At 43.0% G+C, this 20,505-nt stretch overlaps 1 protein-coding gene across 2 annotated transcripts in view; it reads right to left on the bottom strand.

Moving 5' to 3' along the window:
- Positions 1 to 496: 496 nt before the first annotated feature.
- itpr3 (inositol 1,4,5-trisphosphate receptor, type 3) overlaps positions 497 to 20,505 on the bottom strand; it is a 49,877-nt gene continuing 29,868 nt past the window's right edge. Inside the window, exons 26-60 of one of the 2 annotated variants that reach the window (XM_047585510.1) lie at positions 20,262 to 20,316; positions 19,380 to 19,545; positions 18,485 to 18,652; positions 16,550 to 16,624; positions 14,796 to 14,915; positions 14,564 to 14,686; positions 13,400 to 13,600; positions 13,199 to 13,314; positions 12,189 to 12,450; positions 11,832 to 11,957; positions 11,628 to 11,748; positions 10,468 to 10,649; positions 9,771 to 9,919; positions 9,576 to 9,684; positions 9,058 to 9,151; positions 8,784 to 8,959; positions 8,106 to 8,265; positions 7,357 to 7,568; positions 7,067 to 7,267; positions 6,185 to 6,295; positions 5,865 to 5,960; positions 5,681 to 5,782; positions 5,508 to 5,591; positions 5,306 to 5,416; positions 4,646 to 4,838; positions 4,428 to 4,547; positions 4,086 to 4,261; positions 3,292 to 3,456; positions 3,013 to 3,202; positions 2,812 to 2,901; positions 2,485 to 2,603; positions 2,150 to 2,315; positions 1,900 to 2,060; positions 1,637 to 1,798; positions 497 to 935 (exon numbers count right to left, since the gene is read on the bottom strand). In XM_047585510.1, coding sequence (XP_047441466.1) covers positions 819 to 935; positions 1,637 to 1,798; positions 1,900 to 2,060; positions 2,150 to 2,315; positions 2,485 to 2,603; positions 2,812 to 2,901; positions 3,013 to 3,202; positions 3,292 to 3,456; positions 4,086 to 4,261; positions 4,428 to 4,547; positions 4,646 to 4,838; positions 5,306 to 5,416; positions 5,508 to 5,591; positions 5,681 to 5,782; positions 5,865 to 5,960; positions 6,185 to 6,295; positions 7,067 to 7,267; positions 7,357 to 7,568; positions 8,106 to 8,265; positions 8,784 to 8,959; positions 9,058 to 9,151; positions 9,576 to 9,684; positions 9,771 to 9,919; positions 10,468 to 10,649; positions 11,628 to 11,748; positions 11,832 to 11,957; positions 12,189 to 12,450; positions 13,199 to 13,314; positions 13,400 to 13,600; positions 14,564 to 14,686; positions 14,796 to 14,915; positions 16,550 to 16,624; positions 18,485 to 18,652; positions 19,380 to 19,545; positions 20,262 to 20,316 — 4,979 coding nt within the window. In that variant the 3' untranslated portion in view covers positions 497 to 818. The remainder of the gene's footprint in view (positions 936 to 1,636; positions 1,799 to 1,899; positions 2,061 to 2,149; positions 2,316 to 2,484; positions 2,604 to 2,811; positions 2,902 to 3,012; positions 3,203 to 3,291; positions 3,457 to 4,085; positions 4,262 to 4,427; positions 4,548 to 4,645; positions 4,839 to 5,305; positions 5,417 to 5,507; positions 5,592 to 5,680; positions 5,783 to 5,864; positions 5,961 to 6,184; positions 6,296 to 7,066; positions 7,268 to 7,356; positions 7,569 to 8,105; positions 8,266 to 8,783; positions 8,960 to 9,057; positions 9,152 to 9,575; positions 9,685 to 9,770; positions 9,920 to 10,467; positions 10,650 to 11,627; positions 11,749 to 11,831; positions 11,958 to 12,188; positions 12,451 to 13,198; positions 13,315 to 13,399; positions 13,601 to 14,563; positions 14,687 to 14,795; positions 14,916 to 16,549; positions 16,625 to 18,484; positions 18,653 to 19,379; positions 19,546 to 20,261; positions 20,317 to 20,505) is intronic. The other variant, XM_047585519.1, reaches the window with a different exon arrangement.

Raw genomic sequence — 20,505 nt, 5'->3', positions numbered from 1 at the left:
AAATGATATGAATGTGTGTGGTCTTCATCGCGCCTCCTCCTCCTCCTCACAGACGGACAATCCAGTGTCTGAACTAAACTACAGCAGATATAACAGCTCCTTAAACACGTCACAGCTGAGCCTTAAACCTGTTTCTATATTTACACGATCATTTTTACACGGATACAAACACGTTGTTTATGACACTCAGCAGAGAAACGTCGTCTGAACTCATCAGCACTTTGTTTCTTTTTGAAACCATTTAAATTCGTGTTGAACTGAGTTTTACTTGTAGCCTGAGGCTGTTCATTGGATCAAGCGGGTGGAGCAGGTGGAGGCTGGTTTTCAGTGAGGATCTACAGAGAGCTGCAGGGCTGCAGGCGAGCGCTGATCCAGGTTCAAGTCCAAAGAAAGTATAAACCTCTATCTGCAGCGCCCCCCGCTGTGACCAGCGTCATTAACAACTGCTATAACTGAACACCCCCCCCCCCCCCCCCACCCACCCCCCCCCCCACCCCCAAACACACCTAATAACTAATTATTTTATTAGCACTTCATAAGCATCCTGTGATTAATGAAAGTATTTCCTAATACACCAGATTCATATTAATGCTGATGAAGTTTGGTTTGATGCTGACAACCAGAGAGTTTCACTAATTATTTCTGTGTCTAAATGTTTGTGAAATCAGGAGGAAAGGAGCTGACGAAGCATTGAAGGACTAACATCCTGAGATAAAAGACTCAGATCAGCTAAACTTAACGTTCCCATGATGTCTGTGACGTCAGCTGCATGTTGTGTTCTAGTGTTTTCTGACTGCGTAGTGTGTTCATCAGTCTCTCTATGTCTTGTATATCTGGTGGTTTCCTCCTGCGGCACTAGGGGGCAGCGCGGCGCCGGCTCCAGACTGGGCGTCGACGAAGCCCATCCTCTGCCTCCTCTTCCTCTGCTCGGTCATCTGAACACGCAGGAAGTAAAGTGAGACAAGTCCACACAGCTTCATGTGGGACACTGGTCCAGAGGGTGGTCTCATATGTTTAAAACATGTGGTAGTGAAGTACGTCACAAAAACGTATGTTAAAACCACGTTTACAAAAAAACGCGTCATAAACCCACTGTTTCGTAGGACAGTACGTCATCAAAAAACGTGTCTTAAAAAACGGATTATAAAAACGTGTCGTAGTATAGTACGTCGTATATAAAAAAACGTCATAAAACGCCTTGAAGATGTGTTCAAGTATAGTACGACATGAAGACACTTCTTAAAAAAACACGGTATAAATCAGTCAAAAAACATCTTAAAAAACGTGTCATAAAAAAACTTGTACGTTATGAAAAAAAACTTAAAAATGTGTTGAAGTATAGTTCATCATAAAAACACATAAAAAATATGCGTCTTAAAAAATGTCATAAAAACACATGGTAGTGTAGAATGTTTTAAAAACTCTTCATTAAAACGCGTAATAAAAAAAAAAAAAACATCATAAAAATGGTTCCGAAAAATGTGTTGGAGTATAGAACGTCATGAAAACGTGTCATAAAAAAACATCTTAAAAACGCATCGTAGCACAGAACGTTTTAAAAACATGTGGTTTTACAGTACATCATGATAAAAAGCATCGTGGTATCGGCATCGGTATCGATACTCCAGTATCCTACCTGCTCCTTCAGCTCCGTCAGCTGTGACGTCAGCGTCGTCACCACCTTCATGGTTGACGCCAGTTTGTCCTGTAACATCCTCATCTCATTCTGCTCCCCGTCGCCGTCGGTTACCACCAGAGACATCGCCTGCATCCGTGGAAACCAGTCCAGGTTGTTGTTCTGAAACACCAGGAGGAGGAGGAGGAGGAGGAGGAGGAGGAGGAGGAGGTCAGCTGTTGAGTCTGATTGGTTTCTACTTGTTGGTCGTGCAGACCTCTTACCTTGATCATGTGGGCTACGTAGCTCTCTGGGCCCGTGTAGTCCGTCTTGTTTTTCTCACGCACCAGAACGATGAAGTAGAGATAGTTCCAGATGTTGTGCTCCAGCTTGATGTGCTCCTCAAACGACACCGTCTTATTGTCGAACTTGTCCCTCTCCAGACCTGCAGACACCAACGGAGTTCAGTCCTCTGTTAGCATCGTTAGCTTCGTTAGCGCATCGCTAGCGGATCGATGGAGGTGTGGAACGTACCACAGATGAAACACGTGGTCTTCAGGACCTCCTCCTTCTTCTGCTTCTCGCTCCTCAGGTCGGCGAACGTGTCGATGATGACGCCGAAGATCAAGTTGAGGACGATGATGATGACGATGAAGTAGAAGAGCAGATCGTACACGACGCGCGCCGGAAACAGCAGCTCCTGGTTCACCAAACAGTTAGCGCCATTATACATCACATACAGATCATCTACAAGTCACCAGGACCTACGCTTGGCTTGAAGTTCACTAAAAGCTCTTGAGTATAATAAAGCAGATGCAGTTGCAGCGTTCGGCCTGTGGGGGGCAGTACTTAGGTTCTGAGTTTCTCACGTTCTTGGACGGTTTGCGGAGAACGTCGCCGACTCCTCCTCCGTTCCTCAGTCCGTGGTTCAACACGGTGACGATGCACATGAGCAGAGTGTCGCAGGCTCGCTCAGAGTTCACCTCCTCTGAAAAGTCAACAAGCAGCAGCCCTTCAAAATAAAGCTCCACACTCCACACTTCAAAATAAAGCTCCTTAGTCCACACTTCAAAATAAAGCTCCTCACTCCACACTGATGCTGAACAGGATAAAATGATTGAACATGGACATAAACTCGAGTGAGTTCAAGCTGAATATGAGACGCGTGTCTAATAATAAGATGACCGTCCTCTCACCGTCCTCCTCAGCGACGCCGCTGGTCTCAGACGTACAGCTGACTCCATCTGCTGCACACGACTTCATGAAATCCTGAGAAGCTCCGTTCTCTGGAGGATCAGAGTAAAGATCAGATGCATAAAACTATTCTACAATGTTCACAGCTGGAAGGAAGGAAGGAAGAAAGGAAGGATAGGAAACCCCCCCGTGGTCCTTGGTACCTGCAGCGATGCGAGGCAGAGGGTCCACCTCCATGATGAAGTCCTCCTTCAGGCAGAGGAAGCCGACGATGGAGAAGAGGTAGACGAGGATGAGGGCGAGCAGCGCTGTCAGGAGGATGGAGCGACCGTTTCTAGTCACGCTCTTGATCACGTTGAACAGAGTCTCCTCCCGGTAGATCAGGTCAAACAGCTGTTAACACCCCCCCCACCACCAAATTGTAAACGGTTATATTCACCCTAAACAGACACGGGGACACGCTGGGGTGACTGATCATTTACCAGGATGCTGTAGAAGAGCTCGTGAACGAAGAGTCCCAGGGTGGAGGTCAGGACGTAGGCCAGGTGGTAGAGGAACTCCACGTCCATCACCATGGCCTTGTAGCCCATGATGAATGTCCCGTTGTTCCCCACGAAGCTCACCACAAACACCACCTTGTTCACCAGCTGGACACAAGGGACCCGGGATCATTCTCAACTCAGCCATCAACCCCACATCCATGCTAAGCTAACAGCCACAAGGCTACATGCTACATATCGATTATAAAACTAACAGCCACAAGGCTACATGCTACATATCAATGCTAAACTAACAGTCACCAAGGCTACATGCTACATATCAATGCTGAGCTAACAGCCACAAGGCTACATGCTACATATCGATTATAAAACTAACAGCCACAAGGCTACATGCTACATATCAATGCTAAACTAACAGTCACCAAGGCTACATGCTACATATCAATGCTGAGCTAACAGCCACAAGGCTACATGCTACATATCAATGCTAAACTAACAATCACCAAGGCTACATGCTACATATCAATGCTGAGCTAACAACCACAAGGCTACATGCTACATATCAATGCTAAACTAACAATCACCAAGGCTACATGCTAAATATCAATGCTAAGTTAACAGTCACAAGGCTACATGATACATATCAATGCTAAACTAACAGTCACAAAGGCTACGTGCTACATATCAATGCTAAGCTAACTTTAGATACATGATGGCTGTGTTCTGTTTATATTCTGTAGTACCACCATTAGACCACTAGATGTAGTGTGACTCACGTTGAGGGACCCCAGCAGGATGAGGGTGTTGCCGATGCCCAGGTGGTAGATGGAGCGCAGGATCAGAGCGAGGGTGAGCGGCTGGAGGCCGTAACGCTGAGAGAACAAACCCAGGACTGAGAGACCGGTCAGGATCCAGAAGAGCATCAGCAGCAGAGAGTCGTCTATGGCCCCCACTGAGGGAGGGGGGACAGCGGGGGGTTATTATCAGCAGGTATTATCTTATCTCCTAAAGTAGAAGCTACTTTAGTAGCAGCATTTACAGTAAGAAGTATTAGGTTCAGTAGTAGTACAGTAGTAGTATTTATTAATTTGATGAGTAGTATTATTTGAATACAGTACCTTGTCCGGAGTCGTAGGGGTAGAAGAAGGCGATGATGAGGTTGATGAAGACGGCCAGGTTGAAGGAGATGCTGCCCCACAGAGTCATCCTCCTGGAGAACCAGTAGAGCAGCGGCATGCCTGAGGACGAGTGGAAGGAAGGAAGGATGGAAGGATGAAGGATGAACATACCAGACAACAACTATCACTACTTCTCTCCTTCCTCGCAGTTGACTCACTCCTCAGCTTCTTCTGCCACTCCATCTCTCCGTGCAGGAAGGACGTCTGCTCGAAGAAGTGCGTGACCTTTGACCCCTGCTCGTCCTGCTCTGTGGTGTTGAACACCCTGAACTTTGACTCCTCGGTCAGAAACTCACAGATGGGATGAACAGGAAACACAATCTGCTCCATGCTGCGGTCCTCCCGCACAATCTGGACACAACAACACGAGTTCCCCTTAGACACTCTACAGACAATACAATAATGGGATGTAACTGAGCATCAGTAGCATTGGTAGCATTAGTAGCATTAGTAACATCAGTAGCATTGGTAGCAAAAGTAATATCGGTAGCATGTGCAACACCAGTGGAACTGGTAGACCCAGCAGCACTGGTAGTACCATTTGTGTTGGTAGCATTAGCAGCATGGGTAGCATTATTAGCATTATTAGCATTGGTAGCATCAATAGCACCTGAAGCATTGGTAGCAACAGTAGCACCAGAAGCATTATTAGCATTAGTGGCCTCAGTAGCATTATTAGCAGTAGTAGCATCGGTACCATCAGTTGCATTGATTATGAGCATTAGCAGTCTGGCTAGCATTATTAGCATTAGCAATCTGGCTAGCATTATTAGCAGTAGCAGCCTGGGTAGCATTATTAGCAGTAGAAGCCTGGGTACCTCTATTTGGGACGTCAGCTGCTCGTAGTACTCCAGTGGGTCCGTTTCTACCTCAGCAGCTGGAGCTGAAGACGTCAACATCTGGGACAGAGGACGATTGTTCAGGTTCAACTGTAGAGACACAAGGAGGACAGGGTCAGGAGGGATGGATGGATGGATGGATGGATGGATGGATGGATGAATTTAATGAATGAGTGTTCACCATGGAGGAGATGCCCTCCTCTCCCTCTTTACTCTTCTTCTGTGGTTTCAGGAGGTTGTGCAGGACTTTGTTGTGTCTCGCCAGCTGACAACAAACAGACAAACAACAGAGGGGTTCGTTTCCATGGTAACTCTCAACACTAGGCAGCCAATCGGGAGGCGGGGTTTAGTCACCTGCTGAGCCAGGATGTAGATGTTGTGTCCGACGTCTCGGGGAGAAACCTCGGCCTCGTCATACTCACCGTCCTGCTGGTAGGCCTTCTTTATCACCTCCACCTGAACACACACACACTCCGTCAGCCTCCACGGAAACACACACACATCTGCTTGGTGGTGAACATCTGGCTCAGGGTCTGACCAGCTCTCGTGGCCTCAGGTTGAACAGGATCCTCTCTGCGTTCTCGCTGTCATGGCGACTCTCCATCAGAGCCAGCAGCAGCTTGGAGGCGTTGTCCTGGCAACCGGGAAGAAAACAACAGCTGTCAAACATCTGGTTTAATATGTCTTTATGTTCACAGACGTCTCCTTAAGAACAACTTCTTGTCACCATCTGGTTTATGGCTTCTGTTCAGACTCTTCAGCTTTGAGTCTTTGTCCTGACTTGACTAATATTCTTTGGAAAGAGTCTGAACCATCGTCTGCTGGAAGGAAACATGAAGGTGAACGTGAATGACAGACCTTCAGCTGCAGCACCATCTCCATCCGGTAGCGACACAGAGGGCTGATGTCGTTCAGGATCAGAGCCGTGATGATGTCGATGCCGTTGGACTCGTGGGTCACGATGCACGTCTGCAAAAAAATTTAAAATAAAATCAATGATGAGTTCAACCTGCGAGACAAAACCCAGGGCCCGCTACTCTCTGGATTACACCTCTACCTTCAACCTGTGTCTCTCCAGACACAAAGGACCACCAGCTGATTATTATTCATCAGTGTTTTAGCGTTAAATGTCTGAACAAATGTTACTCATCCTCTCATCTGTCTCTGTATGAAGCTTTGAAACCAGCTCCGTAAAGAGACTGTGAGAGTTGTAAAAAATATTTTTAAAATAAGTTCAGTGTATGATCCAACATGTCCTTGTAGCTGGTGGAGGTGGAGCAGAGCGTAGGATTAATTACACGAAAACACCAGTGGAAGAAGTGTGGACGGGGCATCAATATTGTGGCTCCGCCCTCTGACCAAAATGATCAGACTCTGGCTCCAAACTCACAAGATGGCGCCGCCCATATCCCCGGGAAAACAGCATCAATTTGACCAATGCGAGGAAGCGGAGACGTTATATATGTTATATATTTATATTTATATACGGTCTATGGAGGAGACGTGTTGAGTCCATTATTTCTTGTTTCTTAATCATCTTCCTCTAAACTCCAGTCTGCTCCATCAACTAAAGTCAACGACATGTTATATTAAATGTAAAGTTTTGTCATGAGAACGACCCCGTACCCAACATGTGAAAATGATTGTTTCCTGCAGTCAGTGAAGGCATCGCAAAGAGGTGAATGATGAGGTTTAGACCTCCACGTGTGATGGACCTGAATGAAGGTCTGTGTGGGTCACCTGGTTCTCCTGGCAGGGGCCCTGGCAGTACTCGGTGAGGGTCTCCAGGGTCTGTATGATCAGGTGGACGTTGGATTCGTTGATGTAGAGGCCCAGGAGGCCCAGGCCGCCGGTGGTGCTGCCACACATGATGTCCAGGAACTGGAGGGTCTCACACACCAGGTTGTAGTTGGTCTTATTGTTCTGGCAGCGTAGGAAGTTCTGGAAACACAAAGACCACCAGAGTGAAGGACAAAGAAGAGCAGCCCAGAGAAGAGGAAAGGGGTTTCTGGTTGATGGTAGAGACGGACCTGCAGGTCCTGGTTGTGGTTCTCACAGAGGAGCTGGAGGAACCTCAGGATGGGCTTCATGATGGTGACGGCCGGCCCCATCTCCGCCTCCACCTCCCTCTCCTCTGCTGCAGACTGGGCTGGTAGGACGGAGGTGCCTGCTACCGGGGCTATGGACGGACCCTGGACCAGTAGAGGATGACCAGGACCAGGAAGAACCAGAGCTGCAGAACCTCCGGGACAGAGAGGGCAAAATATCATCATCAACTGTGACATCTAGTCGGAGAATAAAGTCAGAATATTAAATATTAAATATTTTTGGTTACAGCAACAGAAACTTAGTCATCACCTAAACTTAAGTTTTCTCTTAATGATGGTTTTTAATCTTAAGCTTTTTAAAGACGTTTGGAGGAAAACTCCAACTGAATGTAAAACTTAATATAAAACCCAGATTTATTTTTTTGCAGACAATCCAATAGCAATATCATTCTAAACTCCCACTGTCTCAGTCTTTATCTTTATTTCCGGTCTACTTTATACATTCTAGTTCTTATTCTTGCCCTGGAGGGAGATGCTCTCTCCAATTCTGTTGCATGTACAGTGACATTTCCAAGTTTCCATTACTGTTAGAAAACCTAAATATCTAAATAAAAACTTGTAATGGAAACACCTGCATTTCTAAAAAAACCTCCAGACCTTCTAGAAACTGAAACACTTTTACCCTCTCATGAGGGGTTTTCAGACGTATCGATTTAAAAGTTTATTCTCACCGCTCTCCAGCTCCTTCTCGTTGGCCTTGTGTGTCATCTCTCCCACGTTCACTGAGACCGTGGCTTTAATGTCGGTCTGAGCTTCTTTCATCCGGTCGTGAAGAACCTTGAAGAACTTCTCAGACTTGTTGTCGCCCATCATCAGTTTGTAGAAGGAGTTCTGCAGCAGGACGGAGACTGGACGTTAACGGACACATCAAACCGGTCCAGGACCAGATCAACACAAACATCTGAAACTAAATGAGTCAAAACTAAAACTCACTGGAATCATTTGTCTAATTTTCTCGTTAGGTCATTGAACTTTGTACATTCCTGTGACTAAATACACTTTTACCTTCATCACAAAAAACACTTTTTATCCTTTGGGTCAATTTGACTCTAACAACTCAAACTTCAAGAGAATTATTACAACTAAAAAAAAATATTTCTAAGTTTATGTGTCGGATACTTTATGTTTGTTTGTTGAATACTTAAATAACTGTTTAAATAAAAAGGGTATTCATCCAGAATACCTGCTACAGGACTATAGAGAAATATGCAGATCATCATAAAATCTCACTGATTGACCTTAAATGGAAAGAGACGTGTTTAAGTGGCTTTTTTAAGTTCATCTTCTTGTTAACTGTTAAGAATAATCACATATGTGATATGTCGCCACTACATAAAGCTGGTGTGTACCTGGATCTCGGTGTTGCCCCCCTCCAGCAGACAGATGGCCAGCTGGACGCTCTCCTGGAAGATCTTGTCGTTCTTGGTGCTCATCACTAAATCTGTGAACAGCTTTGTTCCTCCTTCTCGGTCCAGACGACACTGAACGGCCGCCACGGCCGCCCAGTCCCGCTCCTGCTCTGCACCTGGGACACGAGCACACAACGCCTTCAAGTTATCCACCTTTATTCACCATCTGAGCTCTGCTGCATCGAATCAAGTAGTTTCTAATGAAGAGTTTCACCTGCAGCTCCGAGCTCGGCCAAGTCGTTCTTCGGGTTGTTCTTCTTGTTTGGGAACAAGTAGTTCTGCAGTAGAACTTTCCTCAGAGAGATTCCCTGGAACGAACCATCAGAGAGACAGACGGTGTTAACAGAGACGTCCTCACATGAAGACACGTAGGCATCATATTACATCTGTCAGTTCATTCACTCGTCTCTTGGGACGGTTATTGAAGCTCGTTGGGACGGGATGACGTAATCAGCCTAAAATATTTGTCCTGTGTTTTTATAATTATAAACTAGAGGAGTTATTTAATGATCGGTATCGATAATAACAGCCCTGTGTGTTTGTTTATGCTCCGCCCCTTCTTCTTCCTTTATGACTGAGTTCTGCAGTAGAAACAGCTCCACCCCCAGGCCTAGGATATGTACTACAGCCTTTCTATTCTTCCTCAGGCCAAGTAAACCCAGAGAAAACAGACGGCTGTGGTTTGTGTGGACGTGGCCTGAATGAGACAAACTACTCCGGCCTCTCAGAGACCTTTTCATCGAAGTCCAGAGTCCTGATCAGCATCTCCTGCAGCGTCCTCAGGACTTTGATGCACAGCTTCTCCTCCGTGGACATCAGGGCCTTGGTGTGCTGGATCAACCTGACAAACACAAACACATACATGGATTTCCCATCATGCATCAGTGCCGTCTCAGGCGGCATCCGTTTCGGACCCAGAGGACCTACTTGGAGATGAAGCCTCCGGACTCGCAGCGCTGCCGAGCGTCGGTTCCTTCAACGAAGAGCAGCTCCGGCTGGTGGAGGACATCCACCAGCACCGAGAGCTCAGCGTTGACCAGAGGCTTCAGACGCTCCTCCAGAGTGTTGATGATGTCCTGAGGGACAAAGACCAACCGGGTAAAACCTCCAGATACAGACAAAGAAAACTTAAGAGAACCACAATAACCAGGACCATCCCTAGAACCATCAGGTCCCTGGTCTCCATGGACCCTGGTTTGTGTCCAAGGCTACATGCTACATATCAATGCTAAGCTAACAGCCACTAAGGCTACAAACTATATATCAATGCTAAGCTAACTGCCACCGAGGCTACATGCTACATATCAATGCTAAGCTACTAGATGGCTGCATTGTGTCTATTGTCTGTAGTAGCGCCATTAGACCACTAGATGGAGACTAAAGGCTCAGATTCCATGTGGTTCATAGTTGATGAAGATAATTATATCTAACGATGTGTTTGTTGTCAGTTGTTTTTGGATTTGATGAAATATTGAGACATGAGGAGAAATTTTGACGTGTTTGTTTGTTAGCAGAGGCTAGCTGGTTAGCTTCAGCTATGTGTGTTTCTATTTTCTAGTGACACTCAGCATGGCAGAGTGGAGCAGAGAGGATTGTGGGTAGGAAGAACTCCACTGGACTGTACCTGCAGCTTCTCGATGATGTTCTTGTAGTCCCAGGGGTTGCTGGGGGCGCTGGGTCGGGACGAGCGCAGCGAGGATTTGTAGTTCGGGTTGGAGCGGGACAGCGAGTTCAGAGCGGAGCTGGACAACATGGAGCTGATCTGAGACTCCAGGTCCAGAGGGAGAGCGATGGACCGACTCTTCGCTGGACGGGGACGGAGAAACCAGGAAATACTCGTTCATTAACGAATGAATAAGAGGCAGAAACAATAGAATAAATACAGGGATGGTTAAAACAATGAAACAATATATTTAGAGGATAAATAATTATAAGGTTATGTTGACATTTAAGGTTTAGTTCAACCAGTTATGAGAATAACTTTAATAAGTTACACTATAACGTGACAGGACATAATGAGCTAAATAATTTGGACGAATTATATATTTTGATAAAGAATGATGAAAAAGTTGATTGAAATAGTTGAGATTAACTTATTGGTTGAAATTAGCACATTCAGTCTCCAAAATAAATAAATACATAAAAATATCAAATAATAATTATTAAATGTTGGGTTCAGTTCAAAATCAAATAAACATTTAATAAATGAAACCAAATTAAATTACTTTTAAATTAAACGTAAGATATATTTAACTAAAAGAATAAATGCTCAACTAAATCTAATTATCTAACCCTCTAACGTTCCTCTATGGTTCATCTGAACCAATCAGAGCTCTGTCAGCTGTGTTTGAGTAAAATATGTCATTTTCTTCTGGTTTCATTGATAAAAGTCATTATAGGATTCAACCAACACAACAACCTGTTATTTTTTTAACTGTGTTCCAGCTTTGATTCCTCCAGAACTAAACCACCAGAGAGATTCTGACTGTAGTGACAGTGACATTGAGTTTACTCTGGCTACGTTCTTAATAGGCTGCAATGATGAGAGGTTAAATAAATGAATCTGAGTTGAATAACTTTATATAAAATATTAGCTAAAAGTAAATCTGTGAGAAAGTTGAAACTATTGTCCACAGACTTTTACTGTGACCTGAACGCCTCATTGTCATGCTGCACCCAATGTTTCACTGTGTAATGTTCAGTTTGTGTTTTTGTGCCTGTGTGGGAGGAGCCATGTATGAGCGGGGCCATGCGTGGGCAGGGCCAGGCTCCAGTGCTCCTTACCCGTCATAGCCAGCGTCTTAATGCAGGCCTCCACTTGTCCTCTGTGCTGCTGCTGTAACCAGGGACAGTCCAGGAGCCGGACGGAGGACTGGAGCAGCTGGGTCACGATGGTGTGATGAGTCTGAGGTAGAAGGAGGAAGCGTGAACAGCTGAACCCAGAACTGAACTCACTGACGTGAACTGAACATGTGACAGCGCTCTGACCTGCAGGGATGTGCTGTTCTCAGAGAACGGGGAGCTGAAGAAGGCGTTGATGGTGTCAAACACCACGTTGATGATGTACTTCTCCAGGATCGGGTCAGAAAGACGCTTCTCTCGTTTGTTACAGACCTGCAGACGAGGAGGAGACAGAACGAGATCAACCCTGAACACTGGAGATGCCAACAACATAAAACTCATTTAGCTCAGGGGTCACAAAGACGTCTCAGAGTTGTGTTACTGCTCTTAGTGACTTCTAATTTTCACACTTGTGGGCAACACTAAACCCTCTGATGGGCCGGTTTTGGCCCACACTCCTTATGTTTGACATGTATGTTTTATGTTTTATTTATTGGTAGTTACTCGAGCCATGTCCACGGTGAAGTCCTGGAACAGTTTCCAGATGTGGTTGGACGTGTAGATTTCCTTCATTTCCACCTCCGTGTCCACGTAGCAATGGTTGACGAAGTTCACGTAGGCGATCTTCACCTCGGTGATGCAGTCCTCGTGGGTCACCACTCTCACCACGTCCTCTAGGGGCAGCAGCGAGGTGCATTTGATCTCCGTGTAGACGTTCTTTCCCTCGGCGCAGGCCGCCAGCAGCTCCACCAGAGAGATGTGATACCTGCAGAGAGACGAGAGGTAAAGATGAACATCCACCGCCCTGAGGTTCACCGAGGAGGAGGAGGAGGAGGACGAGGAGGAGGAGTTTGTGAGAGCTGCTAATATCCAGGAGAGATACTCCTCAGTTAGGATCATCTGATGAATGGATGAGATTCATCATCATCATCATCAGTCACTAATGAACCAGTGAATTCCACCAGTGAACTAATTTTAATCTAATATTTCTGCGTCCTGTGTCTGGTTTGGTTCTTCATCTGCTTTTAGAAAAATCCGCTGATGTTTTGAGCCTTTTTTTTTTGGCAGAACTGTCTAAAATTCTGAGGTTAAAACATTTAAGCAACACTGTACATGTGTTTACATTAACTTAACCCAAGTGGTTCTGCTACTGGAGAATCAAGTCTACTGGAAATACGACAGAAGAAGAAGAAATAATTAGAGGAGAGGGGGATTCAGAAAAGGAGTAAGATAAAGTAGTAGTAGTATCTCCTCCTCCATGTCCTCAATGTCTAGAGCAGGGGTGTCAAACATATGGCCCGGGGGCCAAAGCCGCCCCCCCAGAGGGTCCAGTCTGACCCATGGGATGAAATCGCAAAAATAACACTGAAGACATCAGCTGAAAATATTCAATAAAATAAGAAATCACACTTCTTAATGACTTTCCAGTTGTTCATCACATGTACTTGTACTTGTTCACACCAGAGTGAAGGGAAACATTTGGAGTTGTCATTAGGGGGCGTTGCCATGGTTACCTGAGTGGGCTGTTCTCGCCGACCCCCTCCCTGCTCTCCGCCATCAGCTCCAACATGATGTTAAAGGAGGCTTTGTCGTTGTAAAAGATGACCACGTCCTCGCCCGCGTTAGTCAGCTACAAGAAAACACAAACAACCTGAAGGCGTCTCCTCAAACAGGATGAGAAGCTCCTGTTTCCTGCTCCTACGTGACGTCCTCACCTCGGTCATGATCATGTCCTGACACTTCTTCACGTACTTGCCCTCGGCCTTGATGATGGTGTGGAGGAAGTTGAGGTACTGGACGTGGCGGCCGTGCGTGGCCAGGCAGTGGATGAAGTGCTGCAGGACGCTCTCTGAGATCTCGCTGCACAGCTGGTAGTTGTTGCTGAAGATGTGCTGCACGGTCTCGGCCTCCAGGAGCTGGAGGAGCAGGAGGAACGTTTGAGAATCAGCTCGGGACATGTTTAATATCCACTCAATTATATTTCTACTTCACATAATTCATCATCTGACACTGTGACGTGACTTTTAGTAGATGGTTCCTCAAAGAAATAAGAAGTGAATAATTCAGACGAGGAACCTTGGCTTTTATCCTTCTTCTTTTATTGTCTATCTTCTCTTTTACTCTTTTTTATTGTTTTTGTTTTAAATTGTGCTAATCTTGATTCCTTTACTGTTTTATTTATTAAGTGTACATATCATCCTTTTGTACCTCTGTGTAGCACTTTGGTAAATAATGAGGAGTTAGCAAAAAAAAAAGCTAAAAGAAGAAGAAAGTGAAGAAAGTGTTAGAAGCTAAAAATAAAGAGCTAGTTTATTATTATTTGCCAAATTATTTCCTGACTTTAATGATCTAAGAACTAAATCTCAGGGTTTATAAACCATAGACAATGTGACGAAACATCAAACCCTGAAACTACAAACTCGCTTCATGAAAGTAAAGAGGTTAAGTTACAAATGTTTAAAATTGTTTCTCATTAACTGGAGGTAAAATATCAATTAAATACTGAAACAAATCAAAACCAGACTTCGTCGTTAAGTTTAGAATAAAGATTATTCATGTTTTTTTGACAAATAAAAATAAAAAACATTTTCAGATTTTTTAAATGTCTTGCCCAAGCACCTTATCTCTTTATTTTATCTTATTTTATTTATTTTTTATGTTATATTTATTAGTCTTACTACCTTACTCATACAGTCATGTTTACATCCTCCATGGACAGTCTGGATAGTTAAACAGTTTTTATTCTGTTTTTGTTTTTTGTTCATTAACAGTGTTTTGCACTGCGCCTGTTCAGCAACCAGGGACAAATAAAGTTTTCTAAATCTGAATCTGGAACCAGTGGCTTTAACCCTTCAGCTGCTCTCATTAAAGCTGCGTACCCCGGGGTTGAGGAAGAGGTTGAGGTTCTTGTGCAGCAGGGTTTGGTTTTCCTGGTTCCCCATGCAGAACTTCTGCAGAAACAGGTGAGTGTACCTGATGATCTCCTGCATCTTCACATCGTTCTGGACACAGAGAAAAAAAGAAGACAGAGTTATCACCTACTCTTTATCTTTCCCTCAGACTACTGGTCAGAGACTCCAGGGCTTTTATTTTGGCGGTTCCAGGTCATACCTGGTCGTAGGAGACCTGCAGCAGGTCCAGCATGACTTTATGAGCTCCCATGTTCTTCAACAACCTCTGCTGCTTCTTCCAAACTCCACTGCTGCACATCTTATTCAACCTCTCCAGGATCTGCACACGAGTGAGAGGTGAAGGAAGTCTTTCACACACTGACAGATGTGAGGCATTACTTTCATTTGTTCGTCTTAACGTTTACTTACGACGGTCCTGCACAGGAAGGAGCTATGACCTAATAAGATTTCTTCAATATACATTTAAAGCTGCTTTACTCATGGTGACAAAGAACTATGAACCATATTTCTGCAGGTAGCAACCAGTAGGAGGTGCTGAACATTAGTTGTGGGGTCCCTCAAGGTTTAATCCTGGGACCACTACAATTTATAACATCCATCTCTTCCCTGTCATTACTCACTGTATATCTCAAGTTTTTTATTTTTTTTATTTGTCTAAATTGTATATATTGTCTTTTTTTCTCGCTAAGTTAATTTTTTATTTAATGTTATGCGGCGCTGTTACACCTGGTAAAACTCCTCCCTTGTATATCTGGCCAATAGATTCTGATTCTGATATTTTAAATGCTCTACATGATAAATGTTGCCTCCAGAAATTATACCATTTTTTTTTTTTTTTGTATAAAAGTTTGTTTGGTTCATACAGAAACATGACTGTTATTTGTGGAGTTCTCCAAAGCTCAGTGCTGGGCCCATTACTCATCATTTCAGCATTTCAAGTTCAAAGTTCAATTTGCCGTGAGGGAAAAAACAAATATAAAATTAATAGAAATTTTTAGTAATCTGTTCAGTACATTGATATTTGCTTTAGATTTTTTTAAAGAAATATTGCAGGAAACTCAAAAAAAAAAGTGCTTAAAAACGGGAGAAAGTGTAGCTCTACTGAGTTCTACCTTCATTCAATGCAGGAGTGAAGTCAGATGTAGGGAGTGGACTTACCAGCTGCCAGCCATTGTCATGAACTACAGCTACAAATATATATATAGCTGTATAAATATGAAGGCAGGTAGACAAAATCCAGCCTTTGTATTTGACTAACCAAGCCTTTGACCTTTAACGCTTATCTTTTCCTGTATTTTATCTCCATTTTTCAGCTCACCTCCTGACTGCTTCAGTTGTCGTTCACATTCATTGTCTCTGGATATTCTCTACGTCAAACTCTGTTCCTGTAATAAACGCCTGTAAACCCAGCGTCTGGGTTCAGATTCTAGACAGAGGTTCTAAAATAATAAAAAAATAAATAAATAAATAAAAAAAAAACGTGGTTGATTTGCTGCCAAAGCCGATGATTATATATATGGGACAACAACTGAACGCTTGGAAGTTTAAATCAGTTACTGTGAAAAAACAAACAAACATTTATTTAATTTGATATAAAACAAGAACTATTATTTTTTACTATTTATCTTTGTCTTTCATCACAGAAGTCAAACGTATCTTTTAAAAATGTTTTCATTGTTTTATGCTGATGAGATCCGGTTGATGCTGTTAATCAGAGCGATTATTAGCAGAACAGAATCAAATGTAATTATTCTGAGCAGTGGAAACCACCATGGCCTGAAGAGACAAACATGAGAGCACCACATGAAGGAGATGTCAAAGCCACGCCCACACTGATTGATTGACAGGTGATTGGTTGGAAGTGCGCTGCAGGAACTAGAAAAATTGCAGGAGGAGGCAAAACAAATGAACTGATTACAAATTGGAGGAAGACGGATTCACGAGGGTTCTCACCTCTTTGACTTTCTGGTAGTTCTCGTTACCCTTCTCCAGTTTCTCCTTTGTGGGCGTTGTGTCCTCTGCTGTCCCCTACAGCATGCAAAGGGTAAGACAGCATATGCAGTTCTCTCTGATGCCTGTAAACTCTATTGCACATCACAATATTCACTGAAGCCAACGTTTTTACATCAGGAAGTAGATCTTCTGTTCTTCATCAACATTAAAAAAATATGTTTAAATATGTTTAAAACTATGGCTCCGTTCAGACTTTATATTAAGATACAACCTGATCTCACCTGGTCCATCTATAACTATCTGTATTAAACACAGAAGGAAGTAGGAAGGAATGATCGGGGGAAAGAGAAGGAAGGACGGAAAGAAGGAAGGAAGGAAGGAAGGAAGGAAGGAATGATCTGGGGAAAGAAAAGGAAGTAAGGAAGTAAGGAAGGAAGGAAGGAAGGAAGGAAGGAAGGAAAGTCAAAGTCAGTAGCTGGTCTTTAATGGGACCAAGACTCATTGTGAGTTCACACTAAACCGAAGTAATGAGGTCACATGATCCCAGACCACCTCCACATGTGGACTGAGACCAGATCAGTGTTCACACCTGGACTCTAGAGACCAGATCAGGATCAGGATCAGTATGTGAAGTCTGAACGAGGTCTAAAACGGCTTCTGAAATAATTTGTCCCTTTGCATTTGCTCAGTAAAAACAAAGGTAAGTCAACTTAAAGTTTGTTGGATGTTGTTCACTAACGTAAAAAAAATCTAGAAAAACAATCGAACCATAAGAGTGATAATCTTATTTACCTACACAACCAGCTACATAAACACAATTAGAGAGAAAATAACCCACAAAGTGTCTAGAAGCTGAGACGACATGTTTCACATGGTTTGTTATCTTTGTCTGAGCTGCCATATAAGTGAATAAATAATATATGAATGTATTAGAACGTTAAATCTTTTGAAGATTTGTGGCTTCATTTCAAAGTAGAAACAACAAAAAAAGAGAGAGTGAGAGATACATCATGCAACAAAAGTCCCACGCCAAAATTCAAACCCCCGGACCACGTAGTCAGCTGAGACACCAGCAAGCCCCACACCAACGTACAGGGAGTTACAAAACCAGGAGGCAAAGGTTCAACGATACTCTTCAGTTGTTTAGTTTCAAGATTTACAACCGTTAGTGTTATCCCAAGGAAATATCCTGTGTGTCAGAATTTGTTGTGTACGGTTAGTAGTTGTTATATATATATAGAGCTATGGGTTAGTCCTGAAACACAATGGAAGTCAGTTAATCTCAGCTCCTTCTATGAATCCTCAAAGTAAAGCTGTACGCTGATGATGCTGAACTCTTCACCTCCTCCTTGTCCTTATTTAGTTTTTACAATCATATCTCTAGGGTTTAATTTTGATGAGTAAAGTCATTAAACTGTGTCAGGGTGGAACTAAATCAAAAACTTTTACTTCTGTCAGTCCTTCATCTCATCTCTAATGGTAAATAAATGAAGTTATATAACTTAGGTTAAGGAACGAGTCCAAACCTCAAACATCCAGTTACCTGCATCTACCTATAAAGGCGTGTCTGACCTCTACCCCCCACTACTCTCTCTGGTCTTTTTTCTTCTTTAAAATGTTCCAGAGATACTGTATGCCGCCACCATGAATCTCACCCCCTGGGTTCCTTCTTCTGAACATCAGAGGACCATCATTGGCCTCTACAACTTCTTTTATCCCATCCCCTACATTTCCTTCCTCTTAACCTGAGAAGAGCTTCTTTGTACTGAGTTGTGGTCTTGTTAGCGAAAAAAGTATTTTAGCAAAGAGGATAAATAGCGTTCCTGTAGTTTGATGCCCTGATGAAGGCTTTTTAAAGCCTGTTCAATTTTCATCTTCATGTTCTTGAGTAACAAACGTACGAAGCTGTTGATAAACTCTGTCATTGCCTCTTACCTCTCCTTTCTCCTTCTTGTCCTTCTTGTCCTTCTTCCCGTCTCCTCCTCCAGAGCTTTTCTTCTCCACCCACAGTTCAGATTTCTCCACCAGCGTCCTCAGGCGGTCCAGGTCTGCTTTGATCAACTTGTAGTTCTCCACATCTTGACCCGAGATCAGCAACTGGACCTGAGAGGATTTAAAAACATTCACATTACATCAGCAGCTTATTGGTTGTCAGAAGGAATAGAATAAGTTAAACTAAACTTCCTGCTTATAACCCCTGTCAAAGTAAAGCTGCACGCTGATGACACTCCTCACTTCTTTTTTTCTTTGACTTATGTTGATCTTGTTTACCTCCTAGTCGACGTCTACTTTTAAAAATATGAAACATAAACCTTGAGGGTAAATTAAGTAATTAAAGCATCCAGCTCCTTTAAACAGTCATGACCTGGTGAACTCCTTTTGAATATAAAAGATACTTAGAAAAGTTTTGTTGCTGTTTTTTTACTTTGTGTTGTCTTATGATTATTGTCATTTGTTTGCTTTTTATTTTATTTTTTTTCTTTTATTCCGTGTACAAATAATGTACAATCATTCATTCATTCCTTTATTTATTCATTCATTGTAAAGAACTTTTACAAATTGAAATTTGAAATTTTAACAGTTACGGCTGTAAAATAATAAATCTCACAAAAGCAACCATATAAACCATATTAAAAGTCTTTCTTACTTTCAGTGTGTGTAGTGACATTTTTGAAAGGGAGACGTTTTAGGAAACATATAATCAGAACGTATATTAGAGCCCCAGGGAGTTGGATTTGATTTGATGGAAATATCTAGTTGCATTTTATCTCTTCACTGGTTGAAACATGCCTCATAAGGAGAGTTCTGTCTGGGTCTGGGTGGTGTGTACCTGTTTGAAGGTGTGCAGCACTTCCTGTCTCTGACTGAAGTGTCTAAAGAGCAGCTGCAGAGCTCCGGACACCAGAGGAGCATAGTTGTGCATCGTGAGGTGGATCAGCACTCGTAGGAACATACGACCACCTTCATCATCCACCTCCAGGATACTGTTCCCCTTACTGCACACAAAAGAAAACCAGCATGTTCACGCATAAAAATGAGCCAAAACATCAGGAGATTTTCAGATAGATCCTGAAAGTAGACAAAGAAAAGTCAAGCAATGAAACACAAATATTAGACTTAAAATGAGACGATATTACAAGTCAGTGAGGTGAGGTGTTTTTTTTGTTTTTGTTTTTTTTTCTCTCTCTTCTGTTACTGGCAGCAGGCCTGCCATTGTAAATAATATGTTGTTTTGTTTGTTTTTTGTTTTTTTCTTGTTTTTTTTTTTTGCCATACATTTGCAATTTTTATTCTTTTGTTATCTTATTCTCTTGCTCTTATTGTATGTACTCTTCGCCCTCCTAATTGCCCTTCGGGGATAAATAAAGTTTTTTCTGATTCTGATTCTGAACTTCTTGGATTAAATCAGAGTGATTGTATCAATGTGATGAATCTCAATGGTGGTTCAGTTCCTGGTTTAGGGCTTAGTTGAAATAAATGAGGGATTTGTCTGATCTTCACATTTGTGGAAGTGTATAAGGACAAAGAGTTGGCCAATTATGGGAAAAGATTAAAGAAACATCTAATATTTCTGTTTCATGTGTTTGGTGCGTTCTCTTGGTCTATTTCGGGTTTGTGTGATCATTCATTGATTATTTCAGTCATTTTTATTCAGAAAACTATGAAAAACTTTTAAGCATCAGTCTAAATGAACACCATGTTCATAACGTACCCAACTCCAAACATGGCCTCGGCCTGTTCTCCAATGTGCTGCAGGTTGATGGTGGCTGGGGAGGGACAAACATGCAAAGGTTACCGAAGGAGAACAGGACTGAAGCAGCAGAAGGTGACTGGATATTAATCATGGTTAATTTTAGAAATATAAAATGGAAGCACTGCCTCTAGGTTTCTATAAAATTACTTTGTTTAGGTTCTACCTGGTGTTTCCATGTCGACTGGGATGTCTGGCAGCAGTG

The sequence above is a fragment of the Mugil cephalus genome, chromosome 1 (genome assembly GCF_022458985.1).
Source record: "Mugil cephalus isolate CIBA_MC_2020 chromosome 1, CIBA_Mcephalus_1.1, whole genome shotgun sequence".
In the NCBI taxonomy this organism is placed as follows: domain Eukaryota; kingdom Metazoa; phylum Chordata; class Actinopteri; order Mugiliformes; family Mugilidae; genus Mugil; species Mugil cephalus.
The sequence above is the reverse complement of the archived record's forward strand: the minus strand, read 5'-3'. Positions and strand labels throughout refer to the sequence as shown.